This window comes from Hakea prostrata, chromosome 4 (assembly GCF_041222555.1).
Source record: "Hakea prostrata isolate BN-2017 chromosome 4, UWA_Hpros_2, whole genome shotgun sequence".
Classification (NCBI taxonomy): Eukaryota; Viridiplantae; Streptophyta; class Magnoliopsida; order Proteales; family Proteaceae; genus Hakea; species Hakea prostrata.
In genome coordinates, this window is record NC_142603.1 from 41,828,738 (window position 1) to 41,851,322 (window position 22,585).

Here is a 22,585-nt window from a genome sequence, read left to right on the forward strand (position 1 = left end):
AGATCTATTACATATAACATGAAGGAGAGTTGAATCCATCTTATTAACAATTGTTGGTCATTACCAACGGAACCAACCCTTTGGAGGTAATTGCATAGAATTAGTTGGTCTAGTCTAGATGAATTGCAATGGTCTAAACTATATGATCAAAAGATTATGAACACTAACAAGGTAAATACCCCCTCTTTAATGTATTGTGAAGATTTAGTCATCAAGATAGGATTATCTAGAGGATAGAAGAATGAGTTTGGATTAATTCTTTGTCGGAGGAGAACAATGTGTTCCTTTGATACTTTTAAACAATACAATAGGGGATGGAGCCCATATGGGATCTACTAAGATTTTTATTTCTAATTTTTTTAATATTTATTTATAAGTACTATTACTATTGTGTGATGAAAAAATGTCAAAAAAACACATTAATTGGTGGCTTATTGGGCTTTCTCCTCAATCAAAGTGGCAGCAAACGAGCTTGTTGTTGGTCTAATTGTGGCCCTGGGAACGCCAAATTGCTTGGTAAATGCGCATGACCGTTAAGCCAAGATTTAGGGCGATCAAATCCGAAATTTCGGTCGAAATCGAATCTCGATAGTTGAGATTGAAATTTCAACCAAAATTTCGATCTGACGGCCCATGGTGTTGGAGTTGCTAGTAAATACGTATGACCCACGCAAAGTCCACCGGAACGCCGAAGGGAGAAGAATTGGACTCAATTGAGATTGTGTGGGGCCGTGAGTAAAAGACGTAGTGAAGGATCTTTAATTGATTTCATCAGACGGTCCAAACTTCAAGAATCTGAGGCCCACTGCCAACAAATCATGATAGGTGATGAAAAAGCGACATAATGGTGATAGGCTAGGTAGTGGTCAATCAAAGTGGCAAATGAGCGTGTGGTCCTCGAACGCCAAATGCTGGAAATGGAGAGATTGTGGGTTCGATAGTTGAGTGAATTCCCAACCCATGGTGTTGGACTGCAGTAATACGTATGCCCAAGCAAGTCCACCGGCACGCCGAAGGGAAGAATTGATTCCAACTTGAATTTTGCCATATGAGTAAAAAGCCGTTGTGAAGGATCTTAATTGTTCATCAGACGGTCCAAACTTCAAGAATCTGAGGCCCACTGCCAACATGGATTGCAGGTATAAAACTGCAGAAGAACATTAAAATGCGGAGACAGAAAGACAGATGGAGGGGTCAACGAAAATTCAAAACAAGTGAAGTCTTATCAGTTGATTCATTCTAAATTTGGCGGTTTTTCTTCTAAACAAATCAGTTTTAGGGTCATTACCGTTCCAACTTTAATCCACTAATCTTTCGAATTTTCTTTTGCTGAGACATTACATTACACAAACATGACTTCGTGGCTTTTACTAAATTTAGCTACGGAAACCCAAATTCCTCCCATGATCCAGACCTCCATTGACGTCTCGGCTTTGATCAGCTCCCTCAATCACCGGATCCATTCAAAACACAGGTTCTGAAAAAAAAGGAGAAAGAATGAACCCTTTTACAGAAAGAGATAGATTTATCTATACAGATTGAGAGATCTTGAAGACCTTCCATTTCCTCATGTCTCCAACCCCAAATTACGAATTCCAGGAATGCTGGAACAAGGAGAAAGAACGGAATCGTGCCTTATTTTCGGAAAAATCTGAGAACCCTAGCTTGTCTGTCCTTGAAATTCAGAGCCCCAGAACGCCTCTGGATAAAGACCACAGTAGAAGCGCTCGCCAGCTCTCTTGGGTTTGTTGCCTTAAATTTCAACAAGCGACAAATTGCTTGTCTTGGCTCTCAAATGGGTGCCTCTCTCTCCTTCGCACCGTTAATCGCAGAATCGTTTCAAATTCTAATCAATCTTCGCGTCATGGGTCTCGGCTCTATCGAGTCATTAAGGTTTTCATGATTCTTGTCATTCTGTTGCTGCTTGTTGAGCTTTTGGCTTACTTTAAAGGCTGGCATTTCAGTCCTCCTTCAATCGCTTCCGATGAGGTTCTGGGCTTGGTCGAGCTTGTCTATGCGAGTTGGCTCTCTATAAGGGCGAACTATTTGGCACCACCATTGCAGGCTTTGTCCAATGTTTGTGTTGTTCTATTCTTGGTTCAGTCTGTGGATCGACTCATTTTAGTATTTGGGTGTTTCTGGATAAAGTTCCGCAGGTTGAAGCCCATTGCACCAATGGAATTCTCTGGTGATATCGAAAATGCAAACATCGAGGATTATCCAATGGTGCTCATACAGATACCTATGTGCAACGAGAGGGAGGTAAGACAATGTAGGTCTGTCCTTCCCTGATGCTCTGTTTTTGATTATATATTTTTTTGTGTCATTCATTCTGATGACTTGAATTTTGATAGATTCTTTATTCTTGTTGAATTAATTTTCTGTTTCTGCATTGGTTAATTGTGGAAGAATGACCCAACTTTGGATCTTGAATGGCATTGTATATTCTGGTAAACGTGTCACATATGTTGCTTGTTTGGCTCCATGAAGATGGTTATTTACTTGAAGCGGAAGTTTGGATGAAAGTTATTTACTAAGAATCCTTTTTTTTTTTTTTTTTTTTTTGGGCGACCTTACTTTTTTATTTTGGTAGGGGAAGGGGTGTTCAAAACTTGTTCAGTTCCACACTTCATTAGTGATCATTTCCCCCTTCTTTGAAGCTGTTCGGGGTTATTGTGTATTAAAGTGCTGTTTGTCTTCTCTTTGATCAATTTAGTGTCTCTGTATGAAAGTACAATCTACTTGCCTTCCAATTCTTTCTCCGGAAGATCCATTTGTGACAATTTGATGCTTTCTAGATATGGCTTCAGTCTTCGTTTTCTCTCCTCCGTCTTTTGCCTGTAACTCTTGAAATCAGGGTTGGGCCAAGGACGTCAAAAGACTATGTTGATCAAGATTCACCTGGTAAGATGGGTTGAGCATACGTTCTAGTGTCATTTCCACCTACCCCCCTCACCCTGTTTCTCTGAAGGAGAGGTTATTTGTCAAATCTCTTAGGATATCGTTTTTTTTTTTGAAAATTTTGTCTGATTATAGTCTTTCTGTTTAGAAAGATGGAATATTACTCATTTGCAAGCATGTTGTTGCAGTCACATGTCTAAAATGATTTCATTGACAAATTACATATAGACATCAAAGTTACCTTTGATTGTTAAAGTGAAAAATTTTCAGTGCTTTAATTTATTATTTTGTAAGTTTCTTTGCTGCTTTTGGGAAGAACAGGCAAGATATAATAATGGTGTGAAGGGCCTTTTCTAAGGAGTAACAGTTGATAAGATGAAATAACAGTGGAATTCACTGCAACCAGTTATAAGTAGTCATGTATACACACTCGGTATCTCTAGCATGTATCTTAACCACTAATCCTATACCAAACAGCTCAAGATAAACCTTCTTGTTCTTACAAGACCAAATGAAGAAGATATCATATCCTTAAACATGCACTCAAATGGACTTCCTATTTTAACCCATAATCCTAATCCTACGGTCCTACCCCACCAAAAAAGGGAAAAAAAAAAAAATCAATGTAGTGGTAAATTAAAAGAAAATTTCAGATGATATCAGCCTCAAACACAAACGTGCTAAATGATGACTCCTAAAATCTAACATGAAACCTGCTGCTTACTGCTTCCTTAGGAAGATGGTATCGATGATGCATGGCCAAACTAGGTGCTCTAATTAAAGAGCAGCCTCACATCAGGAGAGGCCCTGACTATTTCCTCAAATTACAGAACAGCCCAACACCTGGAAAACTACAATCTTCCAGTATAGTGATGATCTGTTTTTGTTGAATAAATCCTAGTCTTTTTAGATGTATTACAGGATGAGAAATGTTATTAATAAATTTTGAAAGTGGTTACTCCAAAGATGACACGATGACTATGAAGGATTACAAAATATCAGTAAGAATACAGAAAGAGTTACTGAATCAGAAGATACTACCCAAAATTTTTTCTCTCCTAGTGAGTGCAAGGAAATACTTCTCAATATAACTGATACTTGGAAACATTGTGTAGGATTCTGAATTTATGATAAATTCTAAATTGTACCAGAGAAATTTGTTTTGAACATGATCATTTATAAATGAAGATTTTTTATTCCATAATGCAAATGATTTAATGATGGCCCATTTGAGCTGTATCATAAGTAGGATTATATTTGTTAAAATGACATTCTGTTAGTCATACTTCAAATTTAGTCTGTGCAACAACTAATCAATCAGAATTGATAAATGGGATCTTAACGTCTACATTAAGGTAAAGTCGATTGGCCATTGCTCTATCTATCCTCTGCTAGTTGATAAGTCAACATAGCAATTCTTGTTCTGTATTCTGCAAAGGCTACGGAAGTTTTTAGTTAATGTGATTTTCTCTTTGACAGAGGCCTTTGACTGCAGCAGTATGGAGTCCTTTGATTCAGATTGAAGGATCTAAAATGCTAGAGGCTGGCCCAAAATGACCCTAGGAGTAGTGGCTAAAGAAAGTCTGTAGTTTAGGCCTAGTTTCGAGCTTGACTTCAGAAAGGAGCTGATTGGAGGAAAAGTATCCATTTAGCTAACCCCATTTTTGTGGATATTTTGAGTTGTTGTCATCATTGTTGTACCCTTTTCTTTTCCTTTTATTTGGATTCTTTTGTCTTTGGAAGCACATATGTCGCTGATCCCATTTGGTTGGGATAAGGCTGAATTGTTGTTCAAGTAATTTTACCTTCCCAATCCTTTTAGGGCAGAATATCCCTTTCATCAAGTGCTTTTGAGGAGCCTGAGATATATTTTAATGGTGGCCAATTTTGAATCTTAGAAATGCTTAGCTTCTTTGAGGTAACTAAAACCTTGAATTAAATAGAAGCTGTTAATTGAAGAAACATTATTTATTTTATTAGATTCCTCAAACTGAAAAAAGAACTATTAATACTGAATTAGATTATTCTAGAATGGTAGGAGTCCTACCAGAAGCCAATTTCAAGGATCTTCTATGGCCTAGGTAGTTTGGTTAGGTTAGGTAATTTTGGGTCTACAAACAAGGAAGCTATTAGTAATGCAACTATGAATCTCATGGACAGTTTGATCTTGGCTCAGAATGAATGCTGGCAGCATGCTTAACACATGAAGTCGGACGGGAAGTGGTGTTTCCATTGGTGGATGGGTGAGTAGCAAGAAAGAATCTGCCCTTGGGAGGGGAAAAACAGCTGGAAACGGTTGCTAATACCCCATAGGGAGCAAAAGGAGGAATCTGCCTTAGGAGGGGCTCACATTAGGAGTAGTTGACAATTGAATCCCATTTTTCCCATTCTTTTCGTATTTGTTATAGTGCGAAAAGAAGGCCCAGCTCCAAGTTGCTTAGGAAGAGTGGCATTGAGTTTCTCGATCCTCTACATTAGGATTAGTCAGTTCTATTTCTCGATGGGGGCAGGGAAGGGATATAACTGAAAATTATTAGGGGGTTTGGCAGGGTTATGTAAAGTTGATGTACGAAAGCCTATCAATGAAGGTTATGCTAAGTTTTGATGTAGTTAACTAGAATTAGATGCAGGTTTTAGGTTAAGATTCTGGGTTTCTGGGAGGAGTAAAGGGGGGTTTTAGGTTTAGGATGGGATGGGAAGATGGAGCGGGGGGTTGAATCGAGCTTTCCTTAAGACACCGTTTGGTTGCAAAGGTGGGTTGGGAAAAATAAACATGTGGGATCCACATGTAATGGGGTGGAGGAACAAGAAAGGAAATGAAAGGATTTTATGGAATAGTTTCAAATGTGGGTCTCACTTGAGTTAATTTTCACAAAACCCCACCTATTTATTGGGACTTTGAAAAAAAGAAGGGGTGGGAAAGTTAGCATGCCACGTCAGCAGACAACCTTCCTTAAATTAAGGAAGCTTGTCTCCCAAATTTCCCACCCCAATGAACCAAACTAGCAACACTTTGGGATTTCATGGAAAAATTTATTTTTTCAAACTTTTTCCCACCCCCTTTTTCCCACCCCACTTCAGATTCAGCAAACAAATGATGCCTAAGGTGAGGGGAGAATTGGATCCAACTTTGGGGTGATTCTGATTGTAGGTCTAGTTTATGGGGGTCTTAGGTATGAGACCTCATAGATGGAGGTCCTTGGTTTGGTGGTTATAAGGATTAGGACAAACAAGGTTGGGGTTGGGGATGGTTCAAATTCACTGTTGATGAAGAACCTTCCTGAGCATCAGCTTGAATGATTGAAGAGCTTGGGAAATAAAATTGAATCTTGGACTAGAACTTGCAAGTGTTCAAAAAAGTACCCAGGGTTCACAATGCAAGATGTCAATTTGGTCAAACACTTGACCACCATCCTTGATTTGATGCAAGATAATACCCATTGGAGAGAACAAAGTTGCGGAGCAGAATTTTTGTCATTCAGGGGTGAGGAAACCCTCCCACAGAATTGTCTCTTTATTGTACGGCCCCAAGGGCCAAACTTTTATCCTGCCTAGGAACAGAAAAAAGGACATTTTCCTGCCCCTGCTTGAATTCTATTATATTAATCAGAAGGTGATTCAACCAATTTGGTTGTTCACATGACTACTATTTTACTGAGTAAACTAACCAGTACATAAATCAAACCACAAATTCAACCAAATTTGATCCGGTTCATTTTGTCACCCAAAAAGGGAAAAGAAAGAAAAAACACTAAGTAGGTAAACTAGTCTAAGTATTAGAGTTTCCTGTACATAGGACTCCTACTAAAATACCTCAAACATTTGGACTACTTTTTCATCATTTTTTGGGCGAAGGTGTTCAGTTCTGCAAGAGTTGCTGGCGCGAATTAGTTATTTTGGCTTTCTTATTAATAGAATTCACTAATTAAGCTTCATTGGTTAGTTATGCAAGATAGCATGCCAAGCATAGGTTTGTTACAAATTTTGATTACATGATATTTATATTGTTATTCAGAAAATGCTTACTGGATCAACTCATCAATAAAATACAACTATGAAAAGATTCCGCACACCCAATTACTCCAATCCTAGATGTGCCAGTGCAGCACACAGAACATAGAACTGTTGAAGATGACCCATTCTCTAAGGATAATAGGTAGAGTTTTATATAATGTTGCAGAGAGAGATTGAGGAGAGGGTTGATGTAGTGGTTGCATAGTGATGGCCAAGGGATTTTAGTAATTGAGAGGGTGAGATGGTATTTTCACTATAGGATAGGTTTATGTCTTTTAGGCATTGTTTGTTTGCTGATTTTGAAGTGGGGTGGGAAAAAGTAAAGTTTTCCATGAAATCCCAAAGTATGGTTTGTTTGTTTCAATGTGGTGGGAAAGTGGGCAAACAATCTTAAATTATGGAAGCTCTTTGTTGTGTGGCATATCACTTTTTCCACCACACTCCCTTTTAAAGTCCCACTAAATTAGTGGGACTTTGTGGGAAAGTGAGGGATATAATAAAAGTGAGACCCACAATTACAACTTTTCCACAAAATCTTTTCTTTTCCTATTCTAATCCCCCACTCCACTACATGTAGGTCCCACATATATTTTTTCCACCCCTTTTTATCTAGCAAGCAAACGATGCCTCAGGGATTGAAGGGAGAGAATAAATGATGAGGACATCAAAGAGCAGTTCCGAGTTTACCGGCTACGCCGATGTAGAGATCATCCCACGACAGCATCTATATGGATCGATGATGAGTTCGGAGGTTATCAGATTGCTAGGATCTTATGGTTTGATGAGAAACACTGCTCATAGGTAGTTTGTCATGTTATTTTCCTTAGTCTTAGTGGGTTGGGTAGTAGTTTACTATTGAAATATTTTAATTTCATGTTTGAGTCTTTATGGGCTGAGCCTAGAGTCTATTTTGGCCCAATTTTGAATTTTTGAGTTTGGGTTATATTTACAACTTAAGTTGGGGTTATTTTGGGAATTAAACATGTAGGGTTGTGAGGGATCAATGTTTTTATTTAAACCTTGTATGAAATTCGTTTTTGGAGGCAATGAATGAAAGAATTTGAAGAAAGAGAGCTCACGTTGCTTTTTTTCTCTCTCTCTCTCTCCGGCGGAACCAGCACTTTCCCCTCTCTCCAGGTCTCTCTCTCCTCCTTTCACCCTTGTTTCCCACTAGAAAAATTCCCTTTGCTCTCCTCTACAAAGATCTACTCTTTTTTTCCTAGAAATCTTCTTCTTCTTCCCCAAACCCCACGGTTCTATTTTTCTTGCAAAAAAAAAATCTTTGTTTATTTTTTCTTCCCTCTTTCCCTTATACGGCAGTCTATATCTTTTGTTAGTCTCCCTTCCCTTCTCTTTGTTTCTTTTCTGCCTCTCCCTCTCTCTTATCACCTACTCTCTTTCCTAGGATATGCCATTACTTCAAAAAATATTTTTTCCTGGTATCAGAGCTTGGTTTAGAGTGTCAGTACTGCTGGACTTTTAGGTTTCGAGTTGTTAGAATTGCTGGTTTTTTAGTTTAGGTGTCTTTAGGTTAGACTGTGTATGGTAGTAACCTGAAGTGGAAACAAATATTCCAATATGATTGGTTCATCAAGTGCCCAATTGACCCCTGACCAATTGACTCAGCTGCTCCAACAAAATGGAGAGATCTTAAAGGCCATTCAAACAACTCAAGAGGAGTTAAATAACCAAAGGGTAGCACAGGCAGCCCAAGCTACCACCATTCAGGCCATAGAATGTAATGTTCGGACCCTTGCAACACGACTTACAGCCATAGAGGGACAACAAGAGCAGCATGGACATAATACTCAAGCCAATGGACCTAGGAATGAAAACTACCAAGTGGACCTCCAGAACTTTGACCATTGCCTCGAGGATCTTGATATAATTGGGGATAATTTCCAAGGTAATGGAAGAGGTAGAGGTAGAGGTCGTGGAGCACGTGGACATCTTGGTCCTATGCATCATGCAACCTATGAGCATGACAATGCTCTTAACACCTATGATAGAGGGTTCAATATTAGGAGGGGATAGTCAAGGTAGAGGCCCCATCTTATGATGGCCAAATAGATGCAAAAGTCTTACTAGATTGGATTAGACAAATGGACAGGTACTTTGATTTTTATAATATGTCGGAAGAGGTTCGCTTTAGGTTTGCTAAGATTAAGCTTACCGGGGATGCCCAAGATTTTTGGACATAATTAGAGTACCAAGAGAATAATCTAGGACTTGAGCCAGTGACCACTTGGTTGAGATGCAAGAAAGGCTTAAAAGGGAATTCTTACCTATCACCTATAGGCTGAACTTGTTTAATGAAATGAACACCCTAAAGCAAGGGAAATTAATTGTGACTAAGTACATGGCCAAATTCAATGAACTTAAGATTAGAAGCCGTACTCGTGAGGATATTGAGCAAACACTTTCTAGATTTATTACTGGACTTAATTCCGATATCCGGTCACGACTTGCACCCCACTTAGTGTGAGATGTCCTTTAAGCCTTTAGGATTGCTCTAGAACTTAAGACGTCCAGAAGGCAAGGCGCGCCAGGCACGCAACGCGCCGGCGCGGGCCCCGGAGCGCCAAGGCGCGCCTATTAGGCAAAAGGCGTCCGCTTTTTTCTTTCTTTAAACACGAGAGATGCCTAATCGAAGGCAATATTGAAATGCTATAGATTCCGATTGTAAAGTACATTGTTTGAACCATATGCATAGATAAGACGCACATGTGATCAAATGTTAAAATAAAAATAAAACAAACAAAATTGAAAGAGAATAAGTCGACCAAGTCCACACCTCACCAATCCCAACCCCTCTCCCTCCCCTCCATTCCCGAGCGACACCCGGCAAGCAGGGCGGACAAGCAACTTCTCTCCCTTTCTCGTGACTTTATAGGACCTATTAGTGTGGTTTGTAGTATGTTGGATGACTGAGGGCCGATATTAGTTTTTTTATTGTATAAGATAGATAGATTTAGAGTGAATGAGATGTACACTAAAATTTCCTTAAAACTCCTCATCGCCTCAAGCGCCCGGAGGGCGCCTCATCGACTCATCGCCTCAATTAGCCTAAACCGCCTTGCATCGCCTCGTCGCCGTGACAACTATGCGTCCATGAAGACTTTTCCTCAAAAGAAGAGCTTTCAGCCCGGAGAATCTAGTTTCCGTAGGTCTACCCCTAACACTACCAATTTCCAAAGACCCCCGTTAATCCACAATACCCAATTGATAACAAGGGTAAAGGCATTTTGGGAATTCCCCCCATGAAAGTTGGCCAGCTCCAGTGTTTCAAATGCCAAGGATTTGGACATGTTGCTAGGGAATGCCCCAACAGAAACCTTTATGTTGGAGGGCAAGACCATGTGGATTTAGATTAGGATGATACGATCAAGTGCCTGAGTATGAAGACCATAGACCAGATGAGGACATATCTGATGAGGACATATTTGATGAGGATCTTGAAATGGTATATGGGTCTAAGCTTGGAGTTGTGCGTTGTATGGTATCACAACCCAAAGATACTGATGATTGGCGATGGACTAATATTTTTATTACCTACACTTGCCATCAAGGTAAGAACTGCCAAGTCGCCATAGATAATGGTAGCTGCATGAATGTAGTTGCTCAAAGTGCTGTATCCAGAATGGGTCTTAAACCAGAGGCTCACCCCAAACCATACAAAGTTGCTTGGGTCGATCAGTTTACTATCCCTGTAACCCTTAGGTGTTTAGTTCCCCTACATTTTGTTGGTTATGAGGACAAAGTGTGGTGTGATGTCTTAGAGATGGATGTTGCTCACATCATTCTAGGGAGACCATGGTTATATAATAGGAATGTCACTACCTTTGGGAAATCTAACATCTGTATTTTTGAATATAAAGGGAAAAAGATCCGATTGACCCCTAGCGCCCCAAAAGAGTTTAAGGTTATGGAGCATAAAGGCAGTACCATCAAACAAACTTGCTCTAAAACACTTGGCATACTAAATCAGCAAGAATTTGAAGTTGAGTGTAAAGAGTCAGGAGTTGTTTACACTCTAGTTGCCTCGCAAAGTAACCCAGATACACATCACACATCAGACAAATTTGTTAATGTTCCAAGAAAAGTGCAACCTTATTAGAGGAGTTTTGGCAGTTGTTTCCCGAGGACCTACTAGATGAATTACCACCTATGCGTGATGTCCTAGCACATAATTGATTTAGTCCCGGGGTCCTCATTGCCAAACTTGCCCCATTATCGCATGAATCCCAAAGAACACGCTGAGTTGAAGCGGCAAGTAAATGAATTGCTTCAAAAGGGATTCATTAGAGAGAGTCTTAGCCCTTGTGCAGTACTTGCCTACTCACGCCAAAGAAGGATGGTACTTGACGTATGTGTGTAGATAGCCGAGCCATTAATAAGATCACCATTAAGTATAGGTTTCCCATACCTAGGCTTGATGACATGCTAGATATGATGGCTGGTTCATTAATCTTTTCCAAGATTGATCTTAAGAGAGGGTACCACCAGATTAGGGTTAGACCTGGGGATGAATGGAAGACGGCCTTTAAGACAAAGGATGGCCTTTTTGAATGGTTAGTTATGCCTTTTGGCTTAACTAATGCACCTAGCACATTTATGAGAATAATGAATCAGGTGCTACAACCATTCAATGGCAAATTTTTAGTGGTTTACTTTGATGACATCCTCATCTATAGTAAAACCCCGTCTTCCCACTTAGATCACTTGCGTCAAGTTTTCCAAGTGCTTCAACGAGAAAAGTTGTATGCCAATCTCAAGAAGTGCACATTCATGAGTGATCAAGTCTTTTTCTTAGGATTTATATTGTGTCAGCCCAGGGAGTATCTGCTGATCCTGAGAAAGTGAAAGCCATTGTTGAGTGGCCAGAACCGACTAACGTCCATAAGGTGCGAAGCTTCCATGGCTAAGCCACCTTATAGGAGGTTTATCTACCGGTTTAGTACCATTATGTCTCCTATCATAGATTGCATGAAAAAAGAGTTCCAATGGACTAAAAGTGTTGAGAAGGCTTGAGGCTCTAGTCCTGCGCCTTCCAGACTTCTCTAAAGTCTTTGAAGTTAATTGTGATGCATCTGGCATTGGGATAGGTGGTGTCCTTAGTCAAGAAGGACATCTTGTTGCATACTTTAGTGAGAAGCTTAACGAAGCCAAGCAACGCTATTCCACTTATGACAAAGAGTTCTATGCGGTTGTCCAAGCCTTGCGCTATTGGCGCTATTATCTTTTATCGCAAGAAATTTGTGTTATATTCTGATCACCAGGCCCTAAAATACTTGAGTACCCAAAAGAAGCTAAATCAGAGGCATGCCAAGTGGGTTGAATTTGTACAAGAGTACACCTTTGTACTCAAACATTGACCTGCTGTTGAAAATACTGCTGCTGATGCATTAAGCCGAGTTAATATATACCTCTACCACACAAATGCTACAAGTCGGGCCAATGTGCTACTTCAAACAATGAATGTTGAGGTTATAGGATTTAAGCGAATCAAGGGCCAATACCCCACTTGCCCTGATTTTAGTGAGGTATTCACTTCCCTCAGTGGAGATCCTCCTATTAGCCGCTTGGATTACCTTTTGAGAGATGGTTTCCTTTTTAAAGGAACCAAATTATGCATTCCCAGGACCTCACTTCGAGATTTCCTGATCTGGGAATTGCATGCTGGGGGAGTTGCTGGTCACTTTGGTCGAGATAAGACGATTAGCCTAGTAGAGGACCGATTTTTCTGGCCAGGACTCAAAAGAGATGTTGCTAGGGTAGTGAGTCAATGTAAGACATGTCAGACTTCTAACCAACAAACACAGAACATAGGGTTGTATACTCCTTTGCCCGAAACACATGCTCCGTGGCAAGACCTTAGTATGGACTTTGTGCTTGGCCTTCTTAGGACTTTGAGAGGTCATGATTCCGTATTTGTAGTAGTAGACCATTTCTCAAAGATGGCTCATTTCATTCCCTATTCTAAGACATGCGATGCATCAATTGTGGCTAAACTCTTCTTCCATGAGGTCGTCAAATACCATGGGTTGCCTAATACCATAGTGTCCGATAGGGATGTTAAGTTCACTAGTCACTTTTGGCGGACTTTATGGAGAATGATGGGAACCAAACTCCGTTTCTCTTCTGCATTTCACCCCCAAACCGATGGTCAAACCGAGGTTGTTAATAGAAGTCTAGGGAACTTGTTGCGTTGCCTTATAGGAGAGTACCTTACTAGTTGGGATCGGGTCCTTACCCAAGCCGAGTTTGCCTATAATAGCTCTAAGAACCGAACCACTAGTCTGTCACCTTTTGAGGTTTGTCTAGGATACCAGCCCAAGGCTCTTATAGACCTTATTCCAGCTGTGTCCAGCTCTAGGACTTCCCCATCAGCCGAGTCTTTTGCGTAGCACATATCTGATTTACATGCAAGTATAAGACAACGAATAGCACTAAGTAATGATCAGTATAAGTCCAAAGCTGATGTGCATCGATGACTGCAAGAGTTTCAAGAAGGAGATATGGTGATGGTTAGGATCAAACTGCAGCGTTTCACTAAAGGTAAAGTGAGCAAGCTACATGCTCGTAGTGCAAGACCATTCGAGATTCTGAAGAAAATAGGAGCTAATGCCTATGTTCTTAATCTGCCAACTAATATGGGGGTCAGCAATATTTTCAATGTGGAGGACCTTGTCCCTTTCCATGGCACTCCTACTATTGCATCTTTCTATCCAGATGACCTTAACACTCTTCCCTTTGTTTTTGATGACCCTGTTGGTAAGACCCCTTCACTCCCTACTATTTTAGTACCACCTATGCCTAAATTTCACAACAGAGTTGAGATAGTTGAAAAGATCCTTGATGAGAGAGTTATAACTACAAAAGAGGGAGGTTATAGAGAATTCCTAATTAAGTGGCGGGGACATCCTGAGATCGACAACACTTGGATCATGATGGTGGAGCTACAACGCCTTGACCCAGACATGCTAGAGTACTACCAAAGCCTTTATTCACCGGAGGTGAATTCTTTAAAGTCGGGGAGAGTTGATGAGGACATCAATGAGCAGTTCTGAGTTTACTGGCGACGCCGACGTAGAGATCATCCCACAACAGCATCTATGTGGATCGATGATGAGTTTGGAGGTTATTAGATTGCTAAGATCTTATGGTTCGATGAGAAACATTGCTCATAGGCAATTTGTCATGTTATTTTCCTTAGTCTTAGTGGGTTGGGTAGTAGTTTACTATTAAAATATTTTAATTTCATGTTTGAGTCTTTATGGGTTGGGCCTAAAGTCTATTTTGGCCCAATTTTGAATTTTTGAGTTTGGGTTATATTTACAACTTAAGTTGGGGTTATTTTGGGAATTAAACATGTAGGGTTGTGAGGGATCAATTTTTTTATTTAAACCTTGTATAAAATTCGTTTTTGAAGGCAATGAATGAAAGAATTTGAAAAAAAGAGAGCTCACGTTGCTTTTTTCTCTCTCTCTCTCTCTCTCTCTCCCTCCTCCTTTCACCCTTGTTTCCCACTAGAAAAATTCCCCTTGCTCTCCTCTATAAAGATCTACTCTTTTTTTTTCCTCAAAAAAGACCTAGTTTCTTTCCTGGAAATCTTCTTCTTCTTCCCCAAACCCTCTTTCCCTTATATGGCAGTCTAGTTATCTCTTGTTAGTCTCCCTTCCCTTCCCTTTGTTTTTTTCTTTCTCTCCCTCTCTCTTATCACCTACTTTCTTTCCTAGGATACGCTATCACTTCAAAATATATTTTTTTCTCCTTTCCTAGGATTCACCACTACTTCAAAATATTTTTTCTTTTTCTTATTTCTGTTCCTAGATGCTTTCTAACCCCTGTTTTGCAGCCAGGATCAGCAGGTAACATTATCTCTCCCAAAATTTCTCATTTATTCTTTGGCAGTAGTTTTTGTTTAAAACTTCCCAAGACTCCCTTTACATTGTAAATTGTTGAATTCCTTGTTAGAAATCTGATATTGATTAGGACAGCTCTATTTTTCTTTAAGTTTTTTAATACTCTTGCATTCAATTTAGTGTAATGGTGCCAAGATCCCCATCCCCTTGTTTCCTTATTGATTCTTGTTTAGTTGTGCTTACCAGTAAGACTAATTGTGTTTATTTCTCTACTTTAGTTGTCTTACATGCATGAGTAATCAGATTTCAAGTGCTGCAAATTCCTTTATTTACTATCTGTCAAGAATAGGTGTTTAATTATAAGAGTCTAGTAGCTCACTTTGTAGGTCCCCTAGTTTCTAGGGTTTCTCCTACATCAATACATAGGAAAGGAGACAATGTGTGAAAAAGAGGGGTTTTAGGAGGGGAAAGAGAGAATGCGGTAAACAAACACTTGTAGATATCTGTCGCATAAACAATAGTTGCTAATGTCAATGTTAACAAGACAAGAGAGAGTCAGGTTGTGAGGGAGGACCTTGCTTTATTATTATAAATCAGGTCTAAATGTTCATCACTTGGTTTATTAAATTTGCTTAATCTGTTTTCTAAAGGGTTAAATCTCATTTCCAAAGGATATCTAATATCTTATACCATGTTTTTTCATTGTATCATGGTTTAGTCAATCAGTTCTGCTAGCAAAAAGAATCAATTCCAGTGGTTAGTCCACTGTCTCAATCTTTGAGTTGTTTCTGTTCCATAATGTAATAATTAATCTATTTCTGTTTTCTGATGGATCTGTAAACTTCTGAGTTTCAGTGCTAGTTTTCCAGGATGCGTTTAGCTTTGAATAAGTCTTCTTTTTTGCTTGCAGTTGGAAAGCTTAAACTAGTAGGGAATATAGAATTATTCTCATTTGTGTTGCCATACAGGTTTATCAGCAATCAATTGCAGCGATGTGTGTCCAGGACTGGCCAAGAAACAGAATGCTTGTACAAGTTTTGGATGACTCTGATGATCCAGAGCTTCAATTTCTTATCAACTCTGAAGTACTGAAATGGCAACAAAAGGGTGTACCAATCTTGTATAGACACCGTATCCTCCGCACAGGGTACAAAGCTGGGAACCTCAAATCTGCAATGAGCTGTGACTATGTGAAGGATTATGAGTTCGTTGCAATATTTGATGCAGATTTTCAACCTGGACCTGATTTCTTGAAGAAAACTGTTCCCTATTTTAAGGTTAGTTTGTATTCCTTCCCATCTGCAAATAGTTTTACTAAAACATTTAAAGAATTTGCCTCTTGAATGGGGTTGCAGATTTTCCCAAATGATATTTGTTAATTAGAACTGAACTTCTAATACATTTCCGTGTGACTGCAGTGTAGTTTTTATCTATATGACTCAATTTCTATTTTATAAAATTTGGGCAGCAAGCTCTGATGCCATGTAAAATAATAAAAAGTGAGAAGAGAGGTTGCTTGTTGGAGTCACAACCTGGTGTGCAGACTGGCCACTTCATTCAATATGATGGTTCGGTGACTAGTGTTAGAACAGTGGGGGGACAAAGTAATGAATTCCCGATAATAGTTGGGCTACATCAAGGGTCAACTTTAAGCCCATATCTATTTGCACTGGTAATTGATGAATTAACCAAAGACATTCAAGATGAGGTCCCCTGGTGTATGCTTTTTGCGGATGATATTGTGTTGATTGATGAGACCCAAGTGGGGATTAATACCAAATTAGAATCATGGAGAGTAGCTTTGGAATCAAAAGGCTTTAAACTTAGTAGATCGAAGATAGAATATCTAGTTTGTAACTTTAGTCATGATCGGGCAGATGAGTGAGGTGGTGATTCTTGGCGATAAAGAGATTCCTTAGAGTGATTGTTTTAGGTACCTAGGTTCAATCATAAGTAAAAGAGGTGATTTAGAGGATGAGGTTTCCCAAAGAATTAAAATAGTGTGGATGAAGTGGAGAGGCGCATTTGGGGTCTTATGTGATCGGCGTATTCTATTAAAGCTTAAAGGAAAATTTTATAGGACAATTGTTCGACCAGGTATGATGTACGGTGCAGAGTGTTGGGCTGTTAAAAAGAGTCATATAGATAAACTCAGTGTAGCAGAAATGAGGATGCTAAGATGGATGAGTGGCAAAACTAGGATGGATAAGATAAGAAATGATCATATTAGAGTTGGTCTGGGAGTCGCTCCCATAAGTGATAAGCTTAAAGAAAGTCGTTTGAGGTGGCACGGCCACATTCAACGGAGACCTATAAATGCCCCTATATGGAGAAGTGATATAATCCATATTGAAGGAACTAGAAGAGGTAGGGGTAGACCTAAGATAACTTTATGAGAAGTGGTGAGAAAGGATATGTATTGCTTAGGCTTTATATCTAGCATGACCTCGAACAAAACTGATTGAAGGGCAAGAATCCATGTAGCCGACCCCATTTAGTTGGGACAAGGCTTATTGTTGTTGTTGTTGACTAATACAAAGGGCATAGTAGAAATTAAAAAACAAAATAAAGGACTTACATTTTTAATTAATCATGATTTCCATCCCCAATATTCAATTACTTCTAACACCTTGCACCTTGAAGTTTTCCATACTTTACTCAACACTGCCAACAATGTTATTGTATTTACTACAGTCCTTAAGTTGATGTAAAGTTAGTTTAGTTTTCTATCCTCCTAAACCACATCTTCTACCCCTCTGAACCATGATCTCTCACAAATCTAGAACCATGGCTATTGCAAGCAGCAAACAAAGGCTGATCTGTCCTTGGAAGAAGGTGATAATTCAGATCTATGGAGCTGCAATCCCTTGGATATGGCAAAATTCTACATTCATAGAGCAGCTTCTTCTTCTATGATAACTTTTATCCGGTTGAAACCCTGAACTGCAGTCCATGAAAAAATTAGCTTCTTGCTGTTCTGTGCTTAGATCTACTAGAACAGCTTCGCCTATAACTGGGAAGACATTACATCAAACAGGACCTGATCCTTCAGAGAGAGGAGGAAAACCAGGATATGATAAATCCTTAGATCAGCAGTAAAAGACTGACGCTAGAGCAATGGATAAACATTAGAGAAGACCCCTTTTGGCAGACTAAAAACAGTTATCTTGTTTTGATAAAGTAGAGAAAAACATCATTGACCAAGCCAAGGATCAGTAGTTGTTTCACAGGAAAAAAAGACCCTGCAAGAAACTGGTTACAGATACATTGCTACCGTGTGAGAAAATAAAAGAAAGCATAAAAGAGGTCGGAAATGATAGGTTGATCGATTAGAATATTCAGATTTCCTAACTGGCTAGCAGTGGGTAAATTCATAACATGGTAATTCTAATGAAAGAGTTCTACACCCTCTATGGTATACTTTAGCAAGCATGCTATTGACTGGATCCTGTTACATAAATAGGAGAAGTAGTTGCACTAGATGGTTCAAATTCTTGAAGATTACATAATACCTAGTTGCCCAAACTGTGGCTTGCAGGATCAGTTTCTGAACTTTAGATGATGAAGCAGTGTTCAGTTACATTGGCTACATACTGTGCTCCAAGGATATTTTCTTTCTTATATAGTTTTGACTTGCTGCTGGGGAAAAGGACTTTAGATTAGGTGTTTATTTGGTCTTTACTCTAAATTGTTATTGTATTCTGAATGTTGCTATTTCTTTTCGAAGGGGAATGAAGATCTAGCTTTAGTCCAGACAAGGTGGACATTCATAAACAAGGATGAAAACTTACTCACAAGATTGCAGAATGTAAATTTATCCTTCCATTTTGAGGTTGAGCAACAGGTTAATGGTTTATTTATCCATTTTTTCGGCTTCAATGGAACTGCTGGTGTGTGGAGGATCAAAGCTCTTGAAGAATGTGGTGGTTGGATGGAAAGAACAACTGTTGAAGACATGGATATTGCTGTCCGTGCTCATCTTTGTGGATGGAAGTTCATATATCTGAATGATGTAAAGGTTCGTTTTTACACTGGCATTCTGTCTATCTGTTTATTTGCAGACTTAATGAAATTTATTTATGTTTTTAATTTCATATTTCCACTTGTAGTGCCTCTGTGAACTCCCAGAGTGCTACGAGGCATACAAGAAACAGCAACACCGCTGGCATTCTGGTCCAATGCAATTATTCCGGTTGTGCTTCTTTGACATTCTTCGTTCAAAGGTCAGGATCACATCTTCTGATAAACTATCAAATAGAAGTATGTTTCATTTTGGAAACCTAGCTTTCTTCCCTGGATTTATCATGCACTACATATCTTTTTTCTCTCACACATGCACACCCACATGCGAGCGAGCACACATGCACATGTTTGTTTTAATGTGAGATTTCACTAGGAAATTTTCTGAGGTTAATTCAACTTCATAAAATTTAACATTTACATGTTGAAAAGCTTTTTATGCTCCCTCACCGGAACATTTTTCAACCAGTTTTCATTTTGACTTCTTTGAACTGAAATCCTGTGGAAAATTTTCCAGACAAAAGTTTCAAAAAGACAAGCAATGTAGCTGTAGGGAAAAATCCAATGTGATTTTTATTATCTACTTGCACAGAGTGGAGTGGTCAAGTTTTCTAATGTGAACTACAAATTCCAACACTAGTTCATTGAATCTCTTGCTGGTCAATTTTTAGATTTTCCCTTTACTGGTGCGACAAAAAAATTCCTTCGTTTTTTACTTGTCTGTTCTTGCAGCATGGATTATGTACTTAAAATACATCATTGATATTGCCTTTCCTAGTGTTGGGTTGATCTACTTGGCCTTTTTTTTTTTTTTTTTTTTTTTTTTTTTTTTGGAGGGGGGGGAGCAGGGGGTTTGATTTGGACCACGTGATTCAGATTTATAGGTCTTCCTCTCCACCCATCCCCACCGCCCCCCTTCCTGACACCAAAATAAAGTAGTGTAAAGTAGTGCCTGCTTCTGTAGGTTTGCAGTTTCATGCAATTCAAGTTGCTATTTATTCTGTAATTGACATTTGATTTTATTGTTTTCTTCTTCCAGATTAGTTGGTCAAAGAAGGCCAATTTGATACTGCTCTTCTTCCTCTTGCGGAAGCTAATCCTTCCTTTCTATTCGTTCACTCTCTTCTGCATAATTCTCCCTCTGTCCATGTTCCTGCCAGAAGCTCAGCTACCAGCTTGGGTCGTGTGCTACTTGCCTGGAATCATGTCCATCTTGAACATTCTTCCCGCGCCGAGGTCTTTCCCGTTTATTGTCCCTTACCTTTTATTTGAGAACACAATGTCAGTCACAAAATTCAATGCCATGATCTCAGGATTGTTCAAGTTGGGGAGTTCATACGAGTGGATTGTCACTAAGAAGTTGGGAAGGTCATCAGAGGGAGATTTAATAGCCTTTTCTGAAATGAAAACTGATCCTCGACTAGCAGCCAATGGTCTTGCTGGTGCGTCCTCAGAATCAGGCCTCACTGAGCTGAACAAGTTAGAGGTGATAAAGAAATCTGGGAAGAGTAAGAGAAACCGTTTGTACAGGAAGGAACTTGCCCTTGCATTCATTTTGTTAAGTGCTTCTGTGAGAAGCTTGTTATCTGCACAGGGGATTCATTTCTACTTCTTATTGTTTCAAGGGATCACGTTCCTTGTTGTGGGTCTAGATTTGATTGGAGAGCAGGTTAGTTGACATTAACTGTTTTCTTGATGGAGAAAGCTATTTGAGGTTGGCTCATTAAGTGGGAGTGGGACTCCATGAAGATTGAAGGCTATGATTGTTGGTAACGTTAGCCACAACATTTTCTGTCATGGAAGTTTCAATAATCAGAGCCCTCAGCTGTTCATACATTCTCTAGTTTTAGTCCCATTATTGAAATTCCTTGGTATATGTTTGGTGTTTCCAGTTATTGTACTGCCATGTAGGCATCATTGAGCCAGTTCTGTAATTCTCTGTACATTAGGTAGCTGTTTCAGGTGAGGCATCCTTAGATGATTAAATATGTACTTTTTGCTGTAATTGAATTATTCACATTTATTGTTTCTTTAATTCAAAATATAACCATATTAATTGTCAGTTATGAGTTGATACAGTCAGGTCAGCATTTCTTCCTGTTCTAATCATACTTGTCTAGACAAACTAAGGCATAGCAGGGGCGCCTAGGCATTTGGGGTGCAGCTCCATTATTGAAACTGATTACCAGATTAAAAATGAGATCTAGATATCTCTTTCGATTTTGGGTAATTTTCATCTGGACCCCCTGAGGTTTGGTCTATGTCATTTTTCGTCTAAAAAACTGAGACTTTGTATCTACCTCCCCTGTGGTATAGAAAAAGTCAATTTAAGGACAAATTATCATTTTTATGACCAATGTGCTCTAATATATTTTTTTTATTTAAAATTTTTACATGCATGCTCCCACTTGCCATGAAACTCGTGACTCTCCTTTTAGTCCAAAAATTATAGAAAAGTCATAGAATTCAATAAATTTTAAAATATGACCAAAGTACCTTACATGTTAAAATGACTCAAGTACCCTTAGTTTAAACCCTATTTGCAAAGATTAACTTTAAATGGAGAAGGGTGTTTGCTCCTTGGTTGAGTTGAGCAAATGGGAGATGAAGAAGATGGGTGAAGGAGGAATCTCTTCATCCATGTCGGCTAAGATTCTACTTTACAAATAGGGTTTAAGCTAAGGGGTACTTGAGTCATTTTAACATATAAAAGTATTTTTTGTCATATTTTAAAATTTATTTGAATTCTAGGACTTTTCTGGTAATTTTGACTAAAATGGAGTCATGAGTTTCATGGTAGGTGAGGGTGTGCATGTAAAAAAAATTTTAAAAAAGGGGGCAAATTGGTCATAGAAGTGATAATTTGTCCTTAACTTGACTTTTTCTATAGTAATGGGGAGGCAAATGAAGTCTCAGTTTTTTTTGAATAAAAATGACAGACCAAACCTCAGAGTGTCCAGATGAAAATTACCTTCAATTTTTTTGTTCAGCATCAGCCAGATGTAAAATAAACGGAACAGGAGATCACAAAATGGAAGTAGGAACTTCTAGGCGTGTTACAACGTTGCTTTCCTTAAGACGTAATTCACCCTCACATCAAGGTGCTATGAGGTATTGCGAACCGTCTCCCAGGATACAAAGAAGCCCAACTTCGAGTTGAATCTCTCAAGTTTTGCTAAGCACTTGCAAAACTCAAGAACAGAGAAGACTTTGGGATATTCGCTTGTTCTACTGTTGTGAAGCTTGAAGGTTTTTATAGGCATTGAAGTGCCTCTACAGAACAGTTCATGACTCTGTTCGTATGGGTGCACCTCTCTGTAGGGATACGAATGCTGACGTTCAGATATGAGCCGTCGGTTCGTTCGGCCGCACGATCTAACGGTCCATATTGAACCATCAAAACTATTTATGGATCTATTTCCATCGCCCTAGATCTACCGTTGATCAAAACATAGCCCATACACTGCACACGCACTGGCGTGTCTCATTATTATAAATTAAAGTTAATAGGTGGTACCTATTAATTATCCTGGATTCCGACACCTCGGTTTCCAATGTGGGACTATATAATAATACACTTTCCTAAAATAAATAAGGAAAATTTTCCACACTTACAAATCCAATAAAATGAAACATATTTTATTATATTAAAAATAATACAACATTCCCCCACTATTTTCAATATAATGAGAATAAGTACATAACAACAACTAGGAACCAAATGCTTAAATGGTAGGTGTACTTAGACTTGAACCTCCACTTAGTGAAATCCATCAAAGCTAATC

At 39.0% G+C, this 22,585-nt stretch overlaps 1 protein-coding gene across 1 annotated transcript; it reads left to right on the forward strand.

The window, feature by feature from the left end:
• Positions 1–1,192: 1,192 nt before the first annotated feature.
• LOC149018923 (putative xyloglucan glycosyltransferase 6) lies at positions 1,193–20,796 on the forward strand. Its single transcript, XM_089153039.1, has 5 exons — positions 1,193–2,262; positions 15,749–16,057; positions 18,508–18,798; positions 18,890–19,003; positions 19,840–20,796. Exons 1-5 carry the CDS (start codon positions 1,570–1,572, stop codon positions 20,476–20,478), a joined length of 2,046 nt encoding a protein of 681 aa, XP_089009165.1. The 5' UTR covers positions 1,193–1,569; the 3' UTR covers positions 20,479–20,796.
• The last annotated feature ends 1,789 nt before the right edge of the window (positions 20,797–22,585 follow it).

Excerpts from the sequence above, each read along its gene's own strand:
- LOC149018923 (XM_089153039.1), top strand. The coding sequence starts at position 1,570 with ATGTCTCCAACCCCAAATTACGAATTCCAGGAATGCTGGAACAAGGAG. Across the intron at positions 16,058-18,507 it reads AAACTGTTCCCTATTTTAAG|GGGAATGAAGATCTAGCTTT; the intron begins GTTAGTTTGTAT and ends TTCTTTTCGAAG. Across the intron at positions 19,004-19,839 it reads TTGACATTCTTCGTTCAAAG|ATTAGTTGGTCAAAGAAGGC; the intron begins GTCAGGATCACA and ends TTCTTCTTCCAG.